This window comes from Hyla sarda, chromosome 7 (assembly GCF_029499605.1).
Source record: "Hyla sarda isolate aHylSar1 chromosome 7, aHylSar1.hap1, whole genome shotgun sequence".
Classification (NCBI taxonomy): Eukaryota; Metazoa; Chordata; class Amphibia; order Anura; family Hylidae; genus Hyla; species Hyla sarda.
In genome coordinates, this window is record NC_079195.1 from 203826193 (window position 1) to 203853025 (window position 26833).

A 26833-nucleotide genomic window follows, 5' to 3' on the forward strand; every position below is an offset into this window, starting at 1 on the left:
GTTGTGGAACAAAGATACAGAATTGCACTGAAAAATTATTCCTGCCTCCTCTGCTAAGGTTTATGAAGTTGACGCAGCTTGTTGAAATGTATGAGGCAACATACAGCTCTCTGCCCCTCTCTATCATACAATGCTGAAGAAAGTGACTGGGAGGTTTATGGCTGCAGTAAAAATCCTTTTCAGTGGAAAAAAGCACTGCTCTCTGTCCACCAGAACGCTGATGTGACTAGGAGGTGAAACGCTGCTGGAAAATGCTTTTCTGTGTAACACACACACAGGCTATCTCCTATCTCCCTGCATTGTAATGAATTAAGTGACTGACTGCAATATGGCTGCCAATTATATAGGGCTGTGACATCACAGGGGTGACTGAATGCTGATAGGCTGCATCATGCATGTGAGTCAGGGTCATCCCGCCTACCTGCCTTCCCACCTTCAGAGAGTTCCTTGCTCCATGTCCTCACATGTGGATCCACCATTTTAGATGCCCTGGAGCCTGGACTGCACTAAATGGAGTTTAATGAAGCGATTCGCGCAAAAGAATCGTGATGATGTTCGCATTTGTTGCGAATCAAATTTTTCATGAAATTCGTAATGAATTTGGATTTGTCAGCTTCGATTCACTCATCTCTAGCCAAAATCTTGTGGAAAAAAAAACAGTCAGATCAAATCCAACAACGTCCAACAATCTTACCATAGTAAATCTGGGCCAGTGTTTTTGAAAAACACAACTGCAGTTTTTGATGCAGCTTTTTGAGCCAAACCTAGAAGTAGATACATTAAGAAGAAGTGTAAAGTCCTTTCTTTACCTTTACAAAACACAAAAGTAGATTCAAAGCAAATGGGAAATATAAAGAAAGAACTTACTCCTCCTTTCTACAGGATCCACTTCTGGCTTTGGCTCAAAAAACTGTGGCTTGTGTTTCCATTAAACAGCTTACATTGACGTGGTCTGAAATGGCAGGAGGTGCTCAACCCCAACTGCAGTTGTGCACCTACGCTGGGGTGGAGGTCCTGCACTTGTGGACCACAATATAGGTTCACTACTGTGGTAGATGTAAACAATGACAATAGCTAACCCTCAAAACTGATGTAAAATTGAGACATTAGCCAGTATATCCTTAGATGAAGGACATACCTGAGAGTGTTACACTGGAGGTAACCGGGGAGCAGTCTACAAGTTGGACCTAATGCTGCTGTAATTTGGTTCCTAGTTTTGCTTATCCGGCACAGGTAGGTTAGTGTTAGGTCCTGTACCACTTGAGAAACCTTGGCGTTAGTGTGCGGGCTCAGGTGGGTGCTACATGCATGAATTTATTTACAGCTAGAATAAAATCAGAACAGGATATAGAACAGGATACTTTATAGAAATAAAATTATCTATGTACCATCTCATGAGCAGGATTGTATTAGTCCCTATTCATTCACAAGATAACTAAATAGGCAAAGAATAATTTTATACCTTCAGTATTTTTCTTTTCTTACTACATAAGAATATGCATTACTGACTATGCACAAAATTGAGTGATATCTGACTTTGGACTGATATTTGACTGACAACATTTTTGACTATACAACCTGTTAACTGATTCTTGACATACAGTAAATATTATACCACATATTATATTTTTTTTTTATTATGTTATACACTGGTTGCAGATTGGGTTGCCAGAGGCTTTCTGCCGAATGCCTTAGCTACTAGGGTCTATTGGTACTACACACTTACCCCTAGAACTCTGAGCTAGATAACAACTTACATACTGTTACCTTTTTGGATACGTGTATTTTTGGTTAGCTACAGAAAAACCTTCTGGCCAGGAAGAGCATCCTGACTGAACACGTAAAAGACAAAAGAACATATTATTGCATGACATTATTGCATAACAGTGGTATGAACTGAGATATAGCATGTTACAGTCCCTAAGACTTAATTTTTGTTTGTTTGTGTGATATATTTTCTGAGTTATGTGTACTGAATTCTGAATGTACACTAATGAAGTTTATGCACTATGTGTACACTGTATTTATGAATGTTGTCAGTCTTGAAACCTAATTGGTATATTTCCTTGGTAGGCGCTAGTGAAGGGTGGCATTATTGTTACTCCCAGAGGAGCTGTTACGCCGAGCGCTCCGGGTCCCCGCTCCTCCCCGGAGCGCTCACGGCGTCTCTCTCCCTGCAGCGCCCCGGTCAGTCCCGCTGACCGGGAGCGCTGCACTGACATGGCCGTCGGGGATGCGATTCGCACAGCGGGACGCGCCCGCTCGCGAATCGCATACCAAGTCACTTACCCGTCCCGGTCCCCTGCTGTCATGTGCTGGCGCGCGCGGCTCCGCTCTCTAGGGCGCGCGCGCGCCAGCTCTCTGAGACTTAAAGGGACAGTGCACCAATGATTGGTGCCTGGCCCAATTAGCTTAATTACTTATACCTCACTTCGCCTGCACTCCCTGGCCGGATCTTGTTGCCCTTGTGCCAGAGAAAGCCTTTCCTTGTGTGTTCCTAGCCTGTGTTCCAGACCTCCTGCCGTTGCCCCTGACTACGATCCTTGCTGCCTGCCCTGACCTTCTGCTACGTCCGACCTTGCTCTTGCCTTATCCCTTGTACCATGCCTATCTCAGCAGTCAGAGAGGTTGAGCCGTTGCCGGTGGATACGACCTGGTTGCTACCGCCGCTGCAAGACCATCCCACTTTGCGGCGGGCTCTGGTGAAAACCAGTAGCTACTTAGAACCGGTCCACCAACACGGTCCACGCCAAACCCTCTCTGACACAGAGGATCCACCTCCAGCCTGCCGATCCGTGACAGTAGATCCGGCCATGGATTCCGCTGAGGTGCCGCTGTCAAGTCTTGCCGACATTTCCACGGTGATCGCCCAGCAATCCCTAATGATCACCCAACGAAATCACCAGCTGTCATACTTGACCACAGTGACACAGCAACTTCAGTCACAGAAACAGCAGCTGCTGCCGCAGATACAGCTACTTCAGTCACAGACACAGCAGCTGCAACAGCAACAACCATCTCCTCCGCCGGCTCCTGCAACTCCTCCGCAGCGACTGGCCGCTCCCAACCCCTGCTTGTCCCTGCCGGACAAATTTGATGGGGACTCTAGACTCTGCCGTGGTCTCCTGCCTGGGAAGGCCCTGCCATGTGCCACACCGCTCGGAGCACCTCTCTCACAATATCCTTTGCAATCCACCCCTGTGCCTCCCGCCGAGGAGGCTATGCAAGTGGATCGGTCTCGCCTGACCCCTGAAGAGAGGACTCGCCGCAGAAAGAAAGAAGATTTACTTCTATACTGCACTGTGCGTTACCGCACAGAACCCCTGCTCTTGAGCATGGAACTTCATCTCGAAAAAATTGAACTTTTTGTTTTGCCCAAATGCTCCTCTGAAGTCCTCCTCGGTCTGCCATGGCTCCAACGCCACTCCTCTACCCTTGTCTGGACCACCGGGGAGATCAAGAGCTGGGGTGCTTCTTGCCACAGAAAATGCCTCACGTCTGCTCCCAGTCCCGTCAGTCAAACCTCTGTGTCTCCTCCTTTACCTGGTCTCCCCAAGGCCTTTCTGGACTATGCTGTGTCTCCTCCTCACAGCCCCCGTCCTGTTAACACTCTGCCCCATGCCAAGCTTTACCCTCTTCCCTCCCTCCCCACTCCCACGCCTTCTTGTGTGCCCGCTGTTGATGAGGTTTCCCGGGGCTTCGCCACCGTCTGGAAAAAGACTCTAAAATTTCTCATACTAGCCTCATCCCGGGTGAAGAAGCTTGCCGGGAAAAAGAGAAGAGCTCCTCCTGTTTTTGTGTGGCTCTCCGCCAAGTATATCCGCTTCCGTGTCCCCAGTTTTTATCTGGGACCCCGTTACCTTGGACCCTTTGAAATGAAATGCCTAGAGGAAGCTACTCCGGTCTCCGGGTCCTCAGACGTCTTCCAGATTAAAGAATTTTCAGGTCCCGAAAAGAGGGGGAGACCCAAGGGGGGGGGGGTACTGTTACGCCGAGCGCTCCGGGTCCCCGCTCCTCCCCGGAGCGCTCACGGCGTCTCTCTCCCTGCAGCGCCCCGGTCAGTCCCGCTGACCGGGAGCGCTGCACTGACATGGCCATCGGGGATGCGATTCGCACAGCGGGACGCGCCCGCTCGCGAATCGCATCCCAAGTCACTTACCCGTCCCGGTCCCCTGCTGTCATGTGCTGGCGCGTGCGGCTCCGCTCTCTAGGGCGCGCGCGCGCCAGCTCTCTGAGACTTAAAGGGCCAGTGCACCAATGATTGGTGCCTGGCCCAATTAGCTTAATTACTTATACCTCACTTCCCCTGCACTCCCTGGCCGGATCTTGTTGCCCTTGTGCCAGAGAAAGCCTTTCCTTGTGTGTTCCTAGCCTGTGTTCCAGACCTCCTGCCGTTGCCCCTGACTACGATCCTTGCTGCCTGCCCTGACCTTCTGCTACGTCCGACCTTGCTCTTGCCTTATCCCTTGTACCATGCCTATCTCAGCAGTCAGAGAGGTTGAGCCGTTGCCGGTGGATACGACCTGGTTGCTACCGCCGCTGCAAGACCATCCCGCTTTGCGGTGGGCTCTGGTGAAAACCAGTAGCTACTTAGAACCGGTCCACCAACACGGTCCACGTCAAACCCTCTCTGACACAGAGGATCCACCTCCAGCCTGCCGATCCGTGACAGGAGCTGAGAGGGCACCTTTAAGTAAACACTATAACACCTGGAAAATATATGTACTTTGTGTACAGGGATTGGATATTTCTGTACAATAACCACTTACATTTGTTTGACATTTTATGTCAACAGACATTTTATTTATTAGAACACAAGGGCTACTTGATAGCAGCAGGACATTTGATGCATTCAAGTAACATTTACCTGCTGTATGTGTACAACATTTTATGCCCAAGAATATATTACTATGGGGATATTTACAATAAACAGACACGTAAGGATCAGTAGTCCACCTACGTTATGAGTCCAAGACAAACCAAAAAAACATCACGGCTGTTGCCAGAGCCGGGTACAGACTTACAAGGATCTCCTCAAGCAAGGAGTCTCTCGGCCTGGGGCCGGACACAAGCTTAAGAAGCGGTTACATTGCTGAACGATGAACTTCTTGGCATAGTCCTGCCAGGCACTTCTTCTTGAACAGGTTACCAAACAAAGAAATCTGCAGAAAATAAAGGTACTGGAGGACCAACAGTTAATGGCAAGCAGAGAAGAAAAAAATAAAATGACTTAAATAGGGAATCTTCTTGATTCAACAAGGAAATTTTCTTGACTCCGAACCTCGCCTATCAGCGTGCTTCCTGCTCTGCGACACGTAGCGAGGAGCACGAGGTTGGGATTCTCTCATGGGGTTAATAGTAGTGTCCCATGAGACATTGGTGAGTCGGGACTGTGATACTGAGGGGTTTAAGCTCACCACAAAACTGATAGCAGTGGCTTAGGCCACTGGCACTACCGTTGGTGCCGGTTGGTTCGGCCTCACCTCCTTAAGTGGAGTAGGCCACCGCACTTCCATCGGTGCTGCTGTTTAGGCCACACCTCCGGGCATGGAGTAGGCCTAGGCACATCTGTTGGTGCCCGTTGCTTATGCCTCACCTCCTCAGAGGGAGTAGGCCTGGGAACATCCTCTGTTAGAGCTGCTGCGGAAGAATAGGACCTCGGCATATATTTAGGATATCTGTACTCCTCCTCTTCATAGGCTGTGTTAGGCAGCCTCATCGCCCTGATTCCATGGGGATCTGCGTCCCAGCCGTCCCATGGGAAGTATGTGAAGGGTATCCGAGTCCCTGGTGATGCCCCTTTCGGGGTAGCGGGCCACTCGTTGTCCTCCGGTAGCGGGGGGGGGGGGGGCCCAAGGGATAAATGCTGCAAGCGATCGGCAAGGTCTTGGAAAAGTTACACTGCGGCCGTGGCAACTTTCCTCTGCTCCGGCACCATCTTGATGCTCTCCTCACGTGTCGCGGTGGGCTCCACCATGTCTGTACACCTCGCTGCCATCTCGAGACTGAAGAGGTCTGGCTGCGTGGCTTCTTTTATGGGAGGCTCCAACAAAATGGCTGCCAGCCGGAAGGACATCATCGGTGCAGCTTTTCTGGTAAGTATTTAACCCTTTTAGGTACTTGTTGCAGTGGAGAGCGCAGCATGGCTTCGCTGCGAATTTTGCACATGGCCACAGAAAGACAATCTTCACCTCCCCCCCCACTTTTTCTTGCGCCCCTGCTAAGCACAATCTCAACAGTAAAGTCCCATACACTTATGGGCGCAATTGTATTCGCTCCATGCGATAATTCCGGACAATTCACACAGCACATCTCTGAATGGGGGAGGACTATGGCTTTTGTCAGGGTAGCAAAGTTCTTTAAGGCACACACTCGTATCCTGTTCGTGAGACGCCAAAAGAGTTGTGGTGAACCAGGAGAGTTGTGGTGTCTGGGGTGTTGCGGTGATGTAAGTGCAGGGTCTGGTGGTATTAACCCTTAGATGTCATGACGCCAGGGTGAGGTTTGCTTAGAGTTAATGGTCCTACAACCGTCCCAGAAACGGCAGGGAAAATAACGGAAATAACGAAAATAACGGAATGTCCACAGCAGACCACAGTAGTCAGACAGGATTTGATAGATTGAGTTTTGTAACTCACGGTTTAGTGGCTGCGTTTTTTTTTGGCTTGGCCTAGATAAATTGGGATTTTCTACTGAGATGTTTGTGCTTGCTTGATAGTCCGGAACTAAGAGCGAGAATTTAGTAGCTACAGCCCTTTATATAATAAGGGGCTGTACTAAGCTCATTGGTCAGCAAACCTGTAAGTCCTGAACCCAGTGAACTCTGGGTACATCACATGACCCAGTAAGGTCCTTAAGCAATTATACATTACAACTGTACATCACGTGACCCGGGTAAGGTCCTATACATTTATATTTCCTATACATTGAATAATATATTAACATAAGTCGTATGAGGCGACCAGGGTTAAGCCCTACAGGAGAGCCCTATGTGTCACGGTGCCGGCTGGCAGGTAGTGGATCCTCTGTGCCAGAGAGGGATAGCGAGGACCGTGCTAGTGGACCGGTTCTAAGACACTACTGGTTTTCACCAGAGCCCGCCGCAAAGCGGGATGGTCTTGCTGCGGCGGTAGTGACCAGGTCGTATCCACTAGCAACGGCTCACCTCTCTGGCTGCTGAAGATACTGAAGATAGGCGAGGTACAAGGGAGTAGGCAGAAGCAAAGTCGGACGTAGCAGAAGGTCGGGGGCAGGCGGCAAGGTTCGTAGTCAGGGGAGATAGCAAAGTTCTGGTACACAGGGTATAAACACACAAAAACGCTTTCACTAGGCTCTAGGGCAACAAGATCCGGCAAGGGAGTGCAAGGGAGGAGACTAGATATAAGGAGGGAACAGGTGGGAACCAATTAAGCTAATTGGGCCAGGCACCAATCATTGGTGCACTGGCCCTTTAAGTCTCAGGGAGCTGGCGCGCGCGCGCCCTAGAGAGCGGAGCCGCGCGCGCCAGCACATGACCGCAGGAGACGGGAACGGGTAAGTGACCTGGGATGCGATTCGCGAGCGGGCGCGTCCCGCTGTGCGAATCGCATCCCCAACGGCCATGAGAGAGCAGCGCTCCCGGTCAGCGGGACTGACCGGGGAGCTGCAGGGAAAGAGACGCCGTGAGCGCTCCGGGGAGGAGCGGGGACCCGGAGCGCTAGGCGTAACAGTACCCCCCCCCTTAGGTCTCCCCTTCTCTTTATCGGGTAACTGCCTCCCCTGGGATGAGGACACCGGGAAAGGATGGAGGGATTCCTCAACGGCAGGCAGAACCGCAGGAGTAGGAATGGGGAGAGAGGGCAGAGGGCGGGACCTGGCACGGGGCAGTGTGACACCAGGAGGAGGGCCGTGAGGGGACACAGAAGCTTGCCTGATGGAACTGGGAGGGGGGGAGGGGCATTTCCTGTGGCAGGCAGAGTCCTTAATGACCTTAGGAGGACCAGATACAGGAGGAACCACAGAGTTACGGCAAGGGTTACTGGGAACCGGTTTTAGACAGTTCTTGGAACAAGAGGACCCCCAACTCTTGATCTCCCCAGTGGACCAATCCAGGGTTGGGGAATGAAGTTGAAGCCAGGGAAGTCCAAGGAGAATTTCCGAGGTGCAATTGGGGAGGACCAAAAGTTCAATCCTCTCGTGGTGAGATCCGATGCTCATAAGAAGGGGCTCCGTGCGGAAACGTATGGTACAGTCCAACCTGGCTCCGTTGACCGCGGAGATGCGGAGTGGCTTGACAAGACGGGTCACCGGAATATGGAATTTATTCACAAAGGACTCCCGAATAAAATTTCCAGAAGCTCCAGAGTCCAGACAGGCCACGGCTGAGAGGGGAGAGCTGGCTGAAGTGGAAATCCGAACAGGTACCGTGAGACGTGGAGAAGCCGACTTGGCATCAAGAGACGCCACACCCACGAGAGCTGAGTGTGAGCGTGCGTTTCCCAGACGTGGAGGACGGATTGGGCAATCCACCAGAAAATGTTCAGTACTGGCACAGTACAAACAAAGATTCTCTTCCTTACGGCGATTCCTCTCTTCCAGGGTCAGGCGAGACCGATCCACTTGCATGGCCTCCTCGGCGGGAGGCCTAGGCGCAGATTGCAGTGGAGACTGTGGGAGAGGTGGCCAGAGATCTAAGTCTTTTTCCTGGCGGAGCTCTTGATGCCTCTCAGAAAAACGCATGTCAATGCGAGTGGCTAGATGAATGAGTTCATGCAGGCTAGCAGGAGTCTCTCGTGCGGCCAGAACATCTTTAATGTTGCTGGATAGGCCTTTTTTAAAGGTCGCGCAGAGAGCCTCATTATTCCAGGAAAGTTCAGAAGCAAGAGTACGGAATTGTATGGCGTACTCGCCAACGGAGGAATTACCCTGGACCAGGTTCAGCAGGGCAGTCTCAGCAGAAGAGGCTCGGGCAGGTTCCTCAAAGACACTTCGAATTTCCGAGAAGAAGGAGTGTACAGAGGCAGTGACGGGGTCATCACGGTCCCAGAGCGGTGTGGCCCATGACAGGGCTTTTCCAGACAGAAGGCTGACTACGAAAGCCACCTTAGACCTTTCAGTAGGAAACTGATCCGACATCATCTCCAGATGCAGGGAACATTGGGAAAGAAAGCCACGGCAAAACTTAGAGTCCCCATTAAATTTGTCCGGCAAAGACAGGCGGAGGCTAGGAGTGGCCACTCGCTGCGGAAGAGGTGCAGGAGCTGGCGGAGGAGATGGTTGCTGCTGCTGTAGCTGAGACTGAATCTGCTGTAGCTGCGACTGGAGTTGCTGAGTCATGGTGGTCAAGTACGACAGCTGGTGATCTTGTTGGGCAATCTGTCGGGCTTGCTGGGCGACCAGTGTGGGGAGGTCGGCGACAACAGGCAGAGGAACTTCAGCGGGATCCATGGCCGGATCTACTGTCACGGTGCCGGCTGGCAGGTAGTGGATCCTCTGTGCCAGAGAGGGATAGCGAGGACCGTGCTAGTGGACCGGTTCTAAGACACTACTGGTTTTCACCAGAGCCCGCCGCAAAGCGGGATGGTCTTGCTGCGGCGGTAGTGACCAGGTCGTATCCACTAGCAACGGCTCACCTCTCTGGCTGCTGAAGATACTGAAGATAGGCGAGGTACAAGGGAGTAGGCAGAAGCAAAGTCGGACGTAGCAGAAGGTCGGGGGCAGGCGGCAAGGTTCGTAGTCAGGGGAGATAGCAAAGTTCTGGTACACAGGGTATAAACACACAAAAACGCTTTCACTAGGCTCTAGGGCAACAAGATCCGGCAAGGGAGTGCAAGGGAGGAGACTAGATATAAGGAGGGAACAGGTGGGAACCAATTAAGCTAATTGGGCCAGGCACCAATCATTGGTGCACTGGCCCTTTAAGTCTCAGGGAGCTGGCGCGCGCGCGCCCTAGAGAGCGGAGCCGCGCGCGCCAGCACATGACCGCAGGAGACGGGAACGGGTAAGTGACCTGGGATGCGATTCGCGAGCGGGCGCGTCCCGCTGTGCGAATCGCATCCCCAACGGCCATGAGAGAGCAGCGCTCCCGGTCAGCGGGACTGACCGGGGAGCTGCAGGGAAAGAGACGCCGTGAGCGCTCCGGGGAGGAGCGGGGACCCGGAGCGCTAGGCGTAACACTATGGAAATGGAGGGACTCTAGCTGAGGGGACTTTAGACAGGGACAGGACCAGGTCCTGTACCGAGACACCACACCTGTCTGTATGCTTTTTATATTGTGATCTATGCTTAGAATCATTTTATATTATGAATAGTTTAACTGGTTAAATACTCAATAGGTTGGCCTCGTGGGTAGAAATTGTTACAGTTGCCATGGTCTCTATGATTCACAGGGAAGCCACCCTTGAAGGACTGCACTACACTCCGATGTTGAAGCGGACCTGTTATCAGGAAAACAGCGATGTAAATATGGTTAGATAGCGCTACTCAAAAGGATTCCAGACACAATTTGTTGTTTCACTATAGTCCTTTCCAGCTTTTTTGTTGTTGTGCAAATGAGTCTCAAAACCCAGGGGCATTCAACAGCATGCGAAGAGCCCAGGTAAATCCAGATCATGTGCTCCTTATGGTCCTCTCATGGCTGTCAGCCATAGGCTAAGTTTTGACTTGTTTTTTTTTGTGGCCCAAAAAAACACCACAGCATTTTCTTGTGTTTGGGGTTTTACTTGGGCTTTTTCTGGCATTTTTTGCCTTTGAGTGGAAATTGCATTTTTGGCCCCTTTGACATTTTTTCTAAATTTGTTGTGTACCAAAAAAAAAAAAAAAAAAGGACGTAGTACTGATGGAAAAAATTTATTTAACTAAATTAATATTTTTTTATAACAACATTTTTATGAATTTTTTAAACAGGGATCAATTTATGTGGGTGGGCAGGGCACTAAAAATGTAGCAGACAATAATAAAAATGTAGTGTGTGTGTGTTTTTCACTTTTTTTTAAATATTTTTTAGGAAGTACTACTACTCCCAGCACACTGTTCCATGATGGGAGTAGTAGTTTCTGTACTAATAAACAAATCGCCCCGGATGTCATTCCTGATGCGATCATCCATAATATAGCAGAGATGTGGAGCAGCTCTATACAGTGCTCGCATCTCTGCACTATACTCCGGGCCGGCCAGTGATGTGAATAGAAATTCACATCACTCATTTATATTTTCTGCCCAGAGTGGGGATTGGCCGGATGGTGGCAGCCAATCACCGCTCTCAGCGGGAAATATGAACGGTGAGTGGCTGGCCGGAGTACAGAGCAGAGATGCAAGCGCAGGAGAAAGCCACTCCGCATCTCAGGGATGAAGGATGATTGCAGTGGGTGTAAGGAGTGACACCCGCTGTGATCTGTCCTTAACAGCAGGTACTACTGCTCCCAACATGGAGCAGATTGTGCTCCATTTTGGGAGCAGTAGTACCTGCAGTTACGGAAAGATCACAGATCCTCCTGTATAATGTATAGATGCGGCCGCTCTTCTATAGTTCCCTGCACTGACGTATATATATACACCTATTCATATTTACCACAGAGTTGTGATTGGCTGGAACCATCTGGCCAATCACAGCTCTCTGTGGGAAATATGAATAGGTGTATATATACGGCAGTGCAGGGGACCATAGAAGAGCGGCTGGCCGCATCTATACATTATACAGAAGGATCACAGCGGGTGTCAGGAGTGACATCCGCTGTGATCTTCCACACAAAAAAACTTAGCCATACTGGGATTACCTTTTTGCATATAATCTCTGATAGAAGAGAAGGATTTACATCAAATTTCTGGGGTGTGCTCTGTGGACCATTAGAGGTCAAGCTGGATTTCTTAGTTTAATGGACAAGTATAATGTGCATTTTGTTACCTATGGGCTTAGTGTTTTTACAATAATCCCACTGGAGAATCCAGTATTGTTTTTCCATTCTTTATCTTGTATAGACAACATTCCCAGCTTCACACTCTGGGATCTCTGGCCATACGATACTCGCCCAGAGATTTCAATTGCGGTCAGCACCGGCCAGCGCCGACTGATTCAGGACCCAGAGACGGCAATGTCTCTGGAACAGAGATCTGCTACAACATTAAACGAGTTTAATGTTCTGGCGGAACTTTTCAAGGGATTTTCAGCACAGTGTGCACTTTGCACCGGAATCCCTTTACAAGAATTGGGACTCTGCTGCACCAGAATTTTGGAGCAGAATATCCAAACGGAATTCCGCTCGGAAATTCCGTAGTTTGAACTCTTCATTTTTTAAAGTTCCTGCTGGCAACTCCAAGGTCTTAGACTTACTTTAAATTTGAAAGAATCAACTCTCACTTTACAAACAATGTAGATAAAAAGTAAAAGCTTCCCCTAAACTTCTGTCTGAAAAGAAGTCCTATCAGCCAGGCTGTGGAACTCCAATCAGACTGTATAATTTTATATGTTGTACATCTTGGCAAAACATTTACATTTCTAATATACTTCATAACAAAATTTTATATCCTTTTTATAGAAATCATGGCTTATAAATTAAAGAGTACCTGTCATCATCTAAACTTTCCCTGATCCCCCTTCCCATCTGTCCCTTTCTCTAACTATGCCTATCCCTGTGTTTATTGATGTTTAAAACGCTGTGGAAATACCTTTTTTCATCCCTCTTCATTAGCTCAGGAGCACTGTCTTTCTGAGGGGTGGAAGGAGGCGGGTCCCAGCAGGCATGATGTCACATGAAGCCTGGCTGGGACTCTGCTTCTGCCAGTCTTCCTGTATGCTGCTCTCCCTCTGCAGCAGTGTTTCCCAACCAGGGCACCTCCAGCTGTTGCAAAACTACAACTCCCAGCATGCCAAGACAGCCAACAGCTGGGGGGGGGGGGGGCACAGAGCAGGGAGTGCAGTGAGATAATACAATGTATAAGATAACGTGTGGTGAGGGGCAGGGGGAGGTGACTGGCATGTGATATGAGAGGCATGTGCAGGCTTGTAGATCACAGGCTGGGAGCGAGTCCTGAGCTGAGAGTACTGAACTTCCGGTGGAAGGACCAGAACCCTTTCAGCATTAGTCCTAAAAGCTGTACACTTACTATGAAAAGCATAGGATGCTGCTTGCAGACCAGGCATAGAAGAGTGACCCCTAGTGGCCAAAAGTATAAAATGAAAAAACTGGTATAAATATTAAGATTTTTTTAATGAAGATATATTACAATATCTCTTCATTAATGATTATGAACAACATATTAAAAGTTTTTGTTGATGACAGGTACTCTTTAATGACTTTGTCCAAGCTGAAGCACAGGCATAGACAAAGTCCAGTAAGTGAGGGTGGGCTAGAACTCTTCTGTGCTCTCTCCTGTCTGATAGTACTCCTCTGTGCTCACTCCTGTCTGATAGGACTCCTCTGTGCTCTCTCCTGTCTGATAGGACTCCTCTGTGCTCTCTCCTGTCTGATAGTACTCCTCTTTGCCCTCTCCTGTCTGATAGTACTCCTCTGTGCTCACTCCTGTCTGATAGGACTCCTCTGTGCTCTCTTCTGTCTAATAGCACTCCTCTGTGCTCTCTCTTGTCTGATAGGACTCCTCTGTGCTCTCTCCTGTCTGATAGGACTCCTCTGTGCTCTCTCCTGTATGATAGTACTCCTCTTTGCCCTCTCCTGTCTGATAGTACTCCTCTGTGCTCTTTCCTGTCTGATAGCACTCCTATGTGCTCTCTCCTGTCTGATAGTACTCCTCTGTGCCCTCTCCTGTCTGATAGGACTCCTTTGTGCTCTCTCCTGTCTGATAGAACTCCTCTGCGCTCTCTCCTGTCTGATAGGACTCCTCTGTACTCTCTGCTGTCTGATAGCACTCCTCTGTGCTCTCTCCTGTCTGATAGTACTCCTCTGTGCTCTCTCCTGTCTGATAGGACTCCTCTGTACTCTCTGCTGTCTGATAGCACTCCTCTATGCTCTCTCCTGTCTGATAGCACTCCTCTGTGCTCTCTACTGTCTGAGAGTGCTCCTCTGTGCTCTCTCCTGTCTGATAGCACTCCTCTGTGTTCTCTCCTGTCTGATAGTACTCCTCTGTGCTCTCTCCTGTCTGATAGGACTCCTCTGTGCTCTCTCCTGTCTGATAGGACTCCTCTGTGCTCTCTCCTGTCTGATAGGACTCCTCTGTGCTCTTTCCTGTCTGATAACACTCTTCTGTGCTCTCTCCTGTCTGATAGGACCCCTCAGTGCTCTTTCCTGTCTGATAGCACTCCTCTGTGCTCTCTCCTGTCTGATAGGACTCCTCTGTGCTCTCTCCTGTCTGATAGAACTCCTCTGTGCTCTCTCCTGTCTGATAGGACTCCTCTGTACTCTCTCCTGTCTGATAGGACTCCTCTGTACTCTCTGCTGTCTGATAGCACTCCTCTGTGCTCTCTCCTGTCTGATAGTACTCCTCTGTGCTCTCTCCTGTCTGATAGCACTCCTCTGTGCTCTCTCCTGTCTGATAGTAGTCCTCTGTGCTCTCTCCTGTTTGATAGGACTCCTCTGTGCTCTCTCCTGTCTGATAGGACTCCTCTGTGCTCTCTCCTGTCTGATAGGACTCCTCTGTGCTCTTTCCTGTCTGATAGAACTCCTCTGTGCTCTCTCCTGTCTGATAGGACTCCTCTGTGCTGTATCCTGTCTGATAACACTCATCTGTGCTCTCTCCTGTCTGATAGGACCCCTCAGTGCTCTCTCCTGTCTGATAGCACTCCTCTGTGCTCTCTCCTGTCTGATAGGACTCCTCTGTGCTCTCTCCTGTCTGATAGGACTCCTCTGTGCTGTCTCCTGTCTGATAGTACTCCTCTGTGCTCTCTTCTGTCTAATAGCACTCCTCTGTGCTCTCTCCTGTCTGATTATACTCCTCTGTGCTCTCTCCTGTCTGATAGGACTCCTCTGTGCTCTTTCCTGTCTGATAGCACTCCTCTGTGCTCTCTCCTGTCTGATAGGACTCCTCTGTGCTCTATCCTGTCTGATAACACTCCTCTGTGCTCTCTCCTGTCTGATAGGACCCCTCAGTGCTCTCTCCTCTCTGATAGTACTCCTCTGTGCTTTCTCTTGTCTGATAGGACTCCTCTGTGCTCTCTCCCGTCTGATAGCACTCCTCTGTGCTCTCTCCTGTCTGATAGGACTCCTCTGTGCTCTCTTAGCTTCAGCTAAAAATAATAATCATATTAGGTGTGGTCAGGGTGTTGGAAAGGGCAGATGTTGTTAACCCTTAGTGTTTGTGACGCCAGGGCGTGGTCATCCTTTACACCAGTGATTCCCAACCGTGATGCCGCAAGATTTTGCTGTCAAATTAATTTTTTTAAATTTCACTCCCCGGCGCTGCAGGGGGGAGGAAAGTTGTGTGCACTGTGCGTCCGTCCGTCCGTGCGTCCCCCAGCATCCCCCTCCCCTGTGGTCCAGTGAGCGCCCTGCCAGAGAGGGGAAGTATGCGGAAGCTGCGCCAGGCCGGTGTAGTGACCCGTGCCTCAGCGTCCCCCTCCCCCCTGAGGTGCAGTGTGAGTGCCTTGCCGGAGCCCTGAGTCGGTGCCTGAGTCATGGGTGAGAGGGGGGGGGGGGGGGGGAACGGGGAAGAAAAATGGCTTGTTTAAGGTACTGTACTATGTACATCCCCCCCTCTCACCCATGTCCATCCCCCCTCTCACCCATGTCCATCCCCCCCTCTCACCCATGTCCATCCCCCCACCCATATCCATCCCCCCCTCTCACCCATGTCCATCCACCTCCTCTCACCCATGTCCATCCCCCTCCTCTCACCCATGTCCATCCCCCTCCTCTCACCCATGTCCATACCCCTTCTCACCCATGTCCATCCCCCCTGCCACCCATGTCCACCCCCCCCCCCTTCCACCCATGTCCATCCCCCCCCCCTTCCACCCATGTCCATCCACCCCCTCTCACCCATGTCCATCCCCCCTCTCACCCATGTCACCCATGTCCTCACCCATGTCCATCGCCCCCCTCTCACCCATGTCCAGGTGGGTGGACATGGGTGATGGGGCAGACTGGGGAGGTAGACATGAGCATGGGTGACAGGGGGTAGACTGGGGGGGAACATGGGTGAAAGGGATGGACAAGGTGGACATGGATGACAGGAGGATGGACATGGGTGAGAGGGGGGATGGACACCCCTTTACACCCCTCTGCCACCCATGTACACCCCTCTGTCACTCATGTACACCCCTCTGCCACCCATGTACACTCCTCTACACCCATGTACACTCCTCTACCACCCATGTACACTCCTCTACACCCCTCTGCCAATCCCCCCCTTCCACCCATGTCCATCCACCCCCTCTCACCCAGGTCCATCCCCCCTCACCCATGTCCATCCCCCCCTCTCACCCATGTCCATCCCCCCCTCTCACCCATGTCCATCCTCCTGTCATCCATGTCCACCCCTCTGTTCATCCCTGTCACCCATGTCCCCCCCCCCAGTCTACCCCCTGTCACCCATGTTCACCCCCCCTGTCCACACCCCAGTCTACCTCCCCAGTCTGCCCCGTCATCCATGTCCACCCACCTATTCACCCCTCTGTCCCTTTGTCACCCCTCTTTTATCCCCCTTGTCATCCTTATCCACCCTCCTGTCATCCCTGTTTACCCATATCTCCCGTGTCCACCCTCCTGTCATCCATGTCCACCCCTCTGTCACCCCTGTCCATCCCCCAGTCACCCATGTTCACCCCTCCTGTCCACCTCTCTGACCACCTCCCCAATCTACCCCTCTGTTCCTTTGTCACCCCAGTGCACCCCTCTCTGTCACTCCTGTCCACCCCTCTTTTAACTGCTTGTCACCCTTGTCCACCCCTCTGACCCCATCTCCCATGTCCACCCTCCTGTCATCCATGTTCACCTTGGCCATCCCCCTATCCACCCCTCTGTCATCCCTGTCCATCCCTGTGTCACCATGTTCACCCTCCATTGTGCACCCCTCTGACCACATCCTTGTCCCCCATGTTCACCCCTCTGTCCCTTTGTCACTCCTGTCCACCCGTCACCCATGTACAGTCTTCTACACCCCTCTGTCACCCATGTACACCCCTTTACATCCCTCTGCCACCCATGTACACCCCTCTTTCACTCATGTACACCCCTCTGCCACCCATGTACACTCCTCTACACCCCTCTGTCACCCATGTACACTCCTCTACACCCCTCTGCCACCCATGTACACTCCTCTACACCCCTCTGCCACCCATGTACACTCCTCTACACCCCTCTGCCACCCATGTACACTCCTCCAAACCCCTCTGTCACCCATGTACACCCCTCTGTTACCCACGTACACTCCCTCTACACCCCTCTGCCACCCATGTACACTCCTCTACACCCCTCTGCCACCCATGTACACTCCTCTACACCCCTCTGTCACCCATGTACACCCCTCTGTTACCCATATACACTCCTCTACACCCCTCTGTCACCCATGTACACTCCTACACCCCTCTGCCACCCATGTACACCCCTCTGCCACCCATGTACACTCCTCTACACCCCTCTGCCACCCATGCACACTCTTCTACACCCATCGGTCACTCCTCTACACCCCTCTGTTACCCATGTACAATCCTCCACCCCTCTGCCACCCATGTACACTCCTCTACAACCCTCTGTCACCCATGTAGACCCTTCTACACCCATCTGTCACCCATATACACTCCTCTATACCCCTCTGCCACCCATGTACACTCTTCTCTACCCCTCTGCCACCCATGTACACTACTCTACACCCTTCTGTCCCCCATGTATACCCCTCTGTTACCCATGTACACTCTTCTACACCCATCTGTCACTCCTCTACACCCCTCTTTCACCCATGTACACCCCTCTGTTACCCATGTACACTTCTCTACACCCCCTCTGCCACCCATGTACACTCCTCTACACCCCTCTGTCACCCATGTACACTCCTCTACACCCCTCTGCCACCCATGTACACTTTTCTACACCATCAAAAAGTCCCATGAAAACAAAAATTGTACCGATAAAAACTACAGATCACAGTGCAAAAAATTAGCCCATCACACAATTCTGTTTATGGAAAAAAATATAAAAGTTATAAGTGTCAGAATTTAATAATTTTAAGCCTGGTGATTTTGTAAAAAAAAAAAAAAAAAAAAAGGATAATTTTTTTAAAAACAATACAGTAGAAAAACTATATAAATTGGGAATCATTTATTCACATTGACCTACAGAATAAAGAGAACTTGGCATTTTTACCATAAAGGGCAGTGTAAAAACAAACCCCTCCAAAAGTAGCAAAATTGCGGTTTTCTTTTCAATCCACCCCACCCCCCCCATGAATAATATTTTTTTGTTTTTGTTTTGCGGTACATTTTATGGTAAAATGAAGGGTGTCATTACAAAGTACAATCAGTCACACAAAAAGCACAAGCCCTCATATGGGTCTATGGATGAAAAAGAAAGATGTATGGCTGTTAGGAGAGGAAACGCAAAAATGAAAATTGGCCGTGTCCTTAAAGCACCGTTTTTACCTTATTTCTGCTGACTTTTATCACCCAAAAAATGCTTTTGATCGCAGCCACACACAGTCGAATAGGCGTGTGTGATTAACACACGGGTCCCAGCGCATGCGCCCCTCAGCTCAGCTACCATGCGAGCCAAAAACAAGTTTTATAATTTATGTACTGTACTCCGTGCCTGTTATCCTCTTGCTTCTTCTTTCTTCTCTCCTGCAAACGCGCGAAGGACAGTCCCCATTACTAGAGGCAGAGAGGACGTGCGCTTTCTACCTCTAACACTGCACAGGCGCACTGAGGAGACAGGCGGCGGGAGCGAGCTCTTCCCTGGATACCATACGCCGCGGCGCTTGTTAGCTGAGCTGAGGGGCGCATGTGTTGGGACCTGTGTGTCAATCACACAGCGGTCCCATTGCTGATGTACAGGGGCAGTCATGGCGGCGGTGGGGTATAGCATTCCTCGCGCCACGCCTATCCGACTGTGTGTGGCTGCGATCAAAAGCATTTTTTGGGGTGATAAAAGCCGGCAAAAATAAGGTAAAAACGGTGCTGTACACACCATCTGCACACAGTACAAAGGCTGTGTGTAGGTTATATAGCCCGGGGTTCATGACAGTTCACACTACGGAATTTCCACCTGCAATTCCGCTTTGAAATTGCAGGCAGAAATTCCGCGTACTAAAATGTATATTGTAGTGAATGGGTTTCCGTTCACAAATTCACACTTCGGAATTTGTGAAGCAGAATTTGTCAATGGAAAACCCGCTTGGAAATTTCCGCCTAAGGGTATGTTCACACGACGGATAATGAACGGAATCTCCGCTCGCAGCGGGCGGAGATTACATTCTGACGCCCGCCACCGCAATACTTCAGCGGCAGGACCGCGCGGCACTGCGCCATCACCATTGACGGCTATGACGGCTATGCAGTGTTCCGCGCAAAGAGTGAACATGTTCTTTCTTTGCGCGGAACAATTTCAGCAGCGGAATTGTCCGCCGCTGAAATTCCGCAGTGTGAACGGGTCTCGCGGAAGACCCATTCACACTGATGTTTATGTTCACAGCACGTAATTCCGTTTGCGGCATTGCACTCACGGAATTCCGTGGGAATTACGTAGTGTGAACATACCGTAAAGAATGGCGTTGCTCACTCTTCAGGTGGAAATACTCGCGGAACGCATTGCTGTCTATTGGAGACTGCAGTATCCGCATGGGCCGGGCGGAAAGTTACTGCCCGGGGATTCCGCAGTGTGAACCTAGCCTAAGGGGTTAAACGGGCCATATAGGTGCACTGACACACACAAAAAAAAAACCTGTATATATTCTGCAACAAATATGAGATGGAAAACGTCATAGTGTGAATCATGGTGTAAATCCCCATTGAAAACTGCAAAAATAATGCAAATGCGACACTGTCCCAAATAGTTTACAGTCTAGCAAGACTTTATGACAGTGTTTCCCAACCAGCGTGCCTCCAGCTGTTGCATAACTACAACTCCCAGCATGCCCGGACAGCCGAAGGCTGTCCGGGCATGCTGGGAGTTGTAGTTATGCAACAGCTGGAGGCACTCTGGTTGGGAAACACATCTACAGTATATGGTGTGACGCAGATAAGCTCGGGCTGGTCATAGCTCAGCCGTAGGAGAGTGTTACCATGGCGACAGAAGCAGCCAGGCCGGGAGCGGATCACGTGACCCCACGCAGCGGCCGCAAAGCGCTCTCCTGTCAGCGCGACCGTAGTGACGAGCAAAATGTGCGACAGCGCCGTGTGGCGGCGGAGAGAGAGAAGACGGCGGTTGGTAGCGGAGACACAGAGCAGCTGCAGGCCTCGGATCTAGCGATAGGGACGAGTCAGCAAAACCCGGAGGAGACCCCGTCACTGAAGCCTCGTACAGGCCCCCGGGGGCCCCAGCTGGAGTTCATGATCTGCTAGCCGGGCTCCCTTCACTGACACCCACTAAGAGGCTATCCCCGGGGTGACATGGCTTCCAACACGGACAGAGAGATGATCCTGGCGGACTTCCAGGTAAAGCAGACAGGGGGCGGTAGAGATGGTCATTGCCTGATATGGGGGGGTGTTTATATGGTGGTGGGGTCACCTGGAAGTCACCCCTAGTAGTGTCTAATGGGTGTTGTTATGAAGGGGGCACATCTCACTTGTGTCAGTTCAGGGGTCAAACAGGGTCACGTGAGGGGGGGGTTCACACGCAGGACAATGATATAGCCGTATAGTCCTTTTATGTCCGCACCTTAAAGGGGTACTCCGGTGGAAAAAACATTTTTTTTTTTTTTAAATCAACTAGTGCCAGAAAGTTAAACAGATTTGAAAATTACTTCTATTTAATAAATATTTGCCCTTCCAATACTTTTTAGCAGCTGTATGCTACAGAGGAAATTCTTTTCCTTTTGAATTTCTTTTTTTGTCTTGTCCACAGTGCTCTCTGCTGACACCTCTGTCAGTGTCAGGAACTGTCCAGAGCAGGAGAAAATCCTGTCCACAGTGCTCTCTGCTGACACCTCTGTCCGTGTCAGGAACTGTCCAGAGCAGGAGAAAATCCCCATTGCAAACCTATGCTGCTCTGGACAGTTCCTGACATGGACAGAGGTGTCAGCAGAGAGGACTGTGGGCAACACAAAAAAGACATTCAAAAGGAAAAGAATTTCCTCTGTAGCATACAGCTGCTAAAAAGTACTGGAAGGGTAAAGATTTTTTAATAGAATTCATTTACAAATCTGTTTAACTCTCTGGCACCAGTTGATAAAAAAAAATGTTTTCCACTGGAGTACCCCTTTAATTAAGTAATTTTGGGGGTCACTGAGCACCCACTATATAGCCCCTGAACTAAAGTGTGGGGATGCTGGAGAAACATTCCCCTCAGTCCTAAGGAAAGGGTATGGGGGCTCTTTGAAGGAGAGTTCTGCCGGTTGATGGGCATCCCCCTAAAAGTAACACCCACACTTTAGAACGGCACCCTAAAACAGTGCCTGTTATTCTTTTTGGATCAGGGGTGAGGAACCGGTTTAGGGTGTTTATGTGATCAGTCGCCAGCCAAACGAAATGACCAACTTTGCAGCTATATGTGGTGAAACATTTTAAGATGCTCTACGGGAATTTTTTTTTTATAGTGCAGCATTGGCTATTATTAGAGAATAATGTAGAGGTTCTTGTGCATGCCTTTTGCCTACCTGATTTTGCTGATGTGGCAGGCGTAGGATTATTAGGCTCGATTTTGGTTTACAAATGCACAATGATGTGGGTTTTGTACTGCAGCCTACATTTCCTATAAATCCTTTGGCTGAGGATCAGGTGTTTGATCACTCCAGTTGGTCATCAAATCAGGATGCTGGTCCTGGAGGTCACCCAGTTAAACACATTAGACTCATAAGTGGGTTGAGGTCAGTTCACACTGCAGTTTTCTTTTCCTTCTTCAAAGTGTGTTTATTAGAGAAATATTACCATGAGGTGATTTAACCCACAATCACAATTGAGGTGTTTTATGAAGATTTGACGTCTTTAGGCTTTGTTCACTCGTTACATTTTTACTGCTTTTTTTCCACACTTTTTTAATAGCATTTTTAGCAGTGTTGCAGTGATTTTCATGGTAAAAATATGGTAAAAATTACATGTTTACCATATTTTGCACAGCAAAAACTGTAAAAAAGCAGCAAGAAACGCAATGTGTGAACACAGCCTCTGGGGAGGTGGATAACTACTATATATTTTGATTCCATAGAAATAACAGCAGCAGTATACAGATGGAGGGGAGGTGTAGAACTACTATATATCCTAATATCGTAGAGATAGCAGCAGTATACAGATGGAGGGGAGGTGTAGAACTGCTATATATCCTAATATCGTAGAGATAGCAGCAGTATACAGATGGAGGGGAGGTGTATAACTACTATATATCCTAATCTCGTGGAGATAGCAGCAGTATACAGATGGAGGGGAGGGGAGGTGTATAACTACTATATATTTGGATTCCATAGAAATAACAGCAGCAGTATACAGATAGAGCGGAGGGGAGGTGTATAACTACTATATATCCTAATCTCATAGAGATAGCAGCAGTATACAGATAGAGGGGAGGTGTATAGCTACTATATATCCTAATCTCATAGAGATCGTAGATGGAGCTGGGAGGGGTGAGGAATGATCTAGGACAGTGGTCTTCAACCTGCAGACCTCCAGATGTTGCAAAACTACAACTCCCAGCATGCTGGAGGTTGGCAGGTTGGAGACCACTGATCTAGGAGCTAGGTGGAAGGGATCTGGTAGGGGATGATGTCATCTTGTAGCCTATAATAGTCTGACATCCTGTTGTTACCATTAGGAACTGGAAAATGTAGAGAGTCAGACTGGTGATCACATGACAATCACACCACTATCTCCCTGTCATCCAACTCTCCCTTTCTTTACTGTTCACTTCTTCTTGTGATGTCGCTCCCCACAGTTGAGCAAATCATCTGCCCAGATACCTCAACCATGTCTCCTGCTCGGCTGCTGGAAGCGACATCACCAGCAAAACTCATTGTGCCCTGAGAAAGAGAGGCTCATGGCCTCTAGGGTCATAGGTTGTGTCACTAGAGACTTAATTTCCTAGAACACCTGGGACGGTGCTATGCCACACGTGTCCTAGTGCGTCCTGTAGCCATCTTTACTACTGGAATGCTACGGTGAACCACATCTTCGGCGCTCACATAGAAATGAAAGGAGCGTGTGACGTAACGATACTCCGGCCCCGTGGTCGCCACCCGGCTGTTTGTGAGCTGGCACCGCGGCATGCAGCTCAAACAGGTGGTGGCGAATACAAGTTTGCCGGGATCCTTGGGATAGGGGATAAGATGTCTCAGGGCCGGAGTACCCCTTTAAGACTATAAGCAAAGATGTATAGGAGGGACAGATAGACAATTTGTGTAGGCTAGAGAAGATCCATGCAGTCAGACAATAATTGGATTGAATAGGGTCACATTTCAAAGTTCTGGCGACCAAAAACAAAGTAAAGTGCCGCTCAGTGAGAGGTCCAGTTGCAAAAAGTCGGGATGTCCCTATACCGGACATTTGTACGAGTACTTGTTCTCGTGTAAATATTCCAATACCTAATCCGATATCTGCCGGCAGGTATCACAGAGGTGTCCTGTGTGATGCAGCGCGCATCCTAGCTGGGACCTGTGGCCAAACATGATCGCGGCGTCTAAAAATCCTTAAATAATCTACCGGTAGCTCAGGGATGCTGATCGGGATCACCACGGCGAAATCTCTGAGAGGACGGCCACGGTCCCTTCCGTGCCATCCGATCGTCACTGCTATACTGCAGGCAGTAGTAAAGGAGCGCCGATAACACTGATCAATGCTATATCATTTCCTCTTGCATCTATGTCTTTTGGTCTGGAGGCTGCTATTTCATCTTATATATCTTTTTATGATTCCGAATAAACCGGTTACTATATTCCTTTTGTGTTCTGACGTGTATAATAGGAACTAGGGGTGTGAATCGCCAAGAATTTGGCGATTCGATTCGAATCGCGATACCAGTGTGGCGATTCGATATATCGCGATATATCGCGATACCGTCTAGGTGACGATACATCGCGATATATCGCCCACCTGGGAGCATTCATAGATCCCAATAGACGCCGCTGTCAGCTTTGACAGCGGCGATCTAGTACTCCGGTGCTCACTTTTCTCATGTTATCCCGTCCGGGCTGCAAAATAAAATAAAACGCACTTTATCTTACCTGCCAACGAGCCCGCGGAGCTCCGGTACAGTCCGGTACAGGTGTTCGGTCCCCGGGCTGTATTCTTCTTACTTCCTGTTAGTCCGGCACGTCACATGGAGCTTCAGCCTATCACCAGCCGCAGCGATGTCCCGCCTCCGCTGGTGATAGGCTGAAGCTCCATGTGACGTGCCGGACTAACAGGAAGTAAGAAGAATACAGCCCGGGGACCGAACACCTGTACCGGAGCTCCGCGGGCTCGTTGGCAGGTAAGAAAAGTGCGTTTTATTAAAAATTCCACATCCCTAAAAGAATCGATTCAAAAATATTTTGAATCGATTCTGTATCGGCAAATGAAAAATCGCGATTATCGCGAGAATCGATTTTTTCTTACATCCCTAATAGGAACAGTATCTTCAATTCTGATGCACTGTATCAAGCCACGAACTGTTAACCATAAGGCTGGGGCTATATGGAGACTTTGATCGTAGGGGTGACGGCAAATGACATCAAAGAAACTTTTGGGACTTGGTGTTGCACAACTTTTATTGCTGTAAGATGTGGCTGTAAGTAAAAAAAATAACATAGCCAAGTTGCACAGAAGACACAAGTAGGTCACGGAAGCATGCAACTTACATTAAAGAGTACCTGTCATCAGACCATATTTTCTAAACTCAGATTATGTTCCCTAACTCCTCCTAACACCCTTCCTGCCCTTAAAATTATTTTTACAAGCTTTAAAAAGCTGTTTATCATACCTTTTCCCCTTGCTCACATTGTGTCATCTCCCGGCAGGAGGAGACCAAACTAACTGTTTGCCTTGTGGCAGGGAACAGAACAGAGCCACCTAGTGGCTGTTTTTTCATTCACATTAAAAACATATAAAGATTGAGAATTTTTACAGCAAGTAAATAGCAAAGTGTCTAATAATTACATAAGGAACAATATATTAAACGTTCAGTTTGGTGACAGGTACTCTTTAACCCCTTAACGCCCACAGACTTAAATGTATGTCCTGGTGCGGCGTACATTTACGTCCTGTACATGACAGCGAGCATCGGAGCTATAATCGGGTTGTGCGGCAGGTCCTGGCTGCCAGGGACTCACCGGTAATGGCCGATATCTGTGATCGGGCGGATATCTGCCATTAACCCCCTCAGATGCCGTGATCAATACAGATCACGGCATATGTGGCAGCTCGGCTACATTTTATGCTGATCTATGCATAGCACTGAACAGTATTAGTAATCAACTGATTGCCATAGATAGTCCCCTATGGGGACTATTAAAATGGGGAAAATCCCCTCCCCCAATAAAAGTGTAAAATGTCCCTTTTTCGCATTTTACCTCCAAAAAGTGTAAATAAATAAAAAAATAAACATATTTGGTATTGCCACGTGCGTAAATGTCTGAACTATTAAAATAAGTTAATGATCCCGTACGGTGGACGGCGTGAACGTTAAAAAAATAAAAAATAAAAAAAGACCAAAATTGCTGCTTTTGTCACATTTTAATTTTTAAAAAAAATATAAAAATAATGGCCCAGATTTATCAAACTGTGTGAGAGAAAAAGTGGAGAGATTTTCCCACAGCGACCAATCACAGCTCAGCTAAGGAGCTCTGGTAAAGTGAAAGCTGGGCTGTGAGCCTGTGGGCCAATAAGTTTGATATACAAAAATGTGGTATCACTAAAAAGTACAGATCACAGCACAAAAAATGAGCCCTCATACCGCCAAATTTTTTAACGTACTAATTTTGGTTTAAAAAGTTTGCAATTATTTATTTATTTTTTTAAGTCCAACAATAGAAAAGTATGTAATCATTAGGGATCGACCGATATCGTTTTTTTTTTTTTTTTAGGGCCGATACCGATAATCTGTGACCTTTCAGGCCGATAGCCGATAACTTATACCGATATTCCGGTATAAGTTATCGGCTATTTCCCCCCACCCGGCCCCACAGAAGCAGCTGCAGATCAATGATTTAAAGCGGGCGCTTTAAATCAATGAACTGCAGCGGCTTTTGCGGGGCCAGAGACCGCCGCCGCCACCCGCTCCTCTTCCCCTGCCTGTCCTGGGGTCCCCTCCCTAGTCGCACCACCGCCACTGCCCCATTGCCTCCTCCATCCCCGGTTTTATAATTACCTGTTCCCGGGGTCCGCGCTACTTCTGGCTCCGGCGGCGTCCTGAGCTGTCACTGTGCGCACTGATTTAAAAACGTCACTCGTCATTGCGCTGTGCAGCGCCCAGGACGTCGCAGGAGCCAGAAGTAGTGCGGACCCTGGGCCCCGGGAACAGGTAATTATAAAACCGGGGATGGGGGAGGCAATCGGGCGGCGGTGGTGGTCTCTGGTGGAGGTGGGCATTATCGGCAAGGTAATTGCCGAAACCGATAATGTCCAAAATCGTGAATATCGGCCAAACCGATAATTGGTCGATCCCTAGTAATCATGGGTATCATTTTAATCGTACTGACCCACAGAATAAAGAAAACATGTCATGTTTAGCGTAAATTGTGCAGCGTAAAAACGCAACCTTCCAAAATTTGCCAAATTTATGGTTTTCTTTTTAATTTCCCCACACAAATAGTATTTATTTTGGGTTGCACCATACATTTTATAGTTAAATGA

At 49.2% G+C, this 26833-nt stretch overlaps 1 protein-coding gene across 1 annotated transcript in view; it reads left to right on the forward strand.

Annotated features, from left to right (window-relative positions):
* Positions 1-20180: 20180 nt before the first annotated feature.
* FAF1 (Fas associated factor 1) overlaps positions 20181-26833 on the forward strand; it is a 295823-nt gene continuing 289170 nt past the window's right edge. The window contains exon 1 of the mRNA XM_056532377.1: positions 20181-20512. Within this exon, the coding sequence (XP_056388352.1) occupies positions 20468-20512 (45 nt within the window). The 5' untranslated portion in view covers positions 20181-20467. The remainder of the gene's footprint in view (positions 20513-26833) is intronic.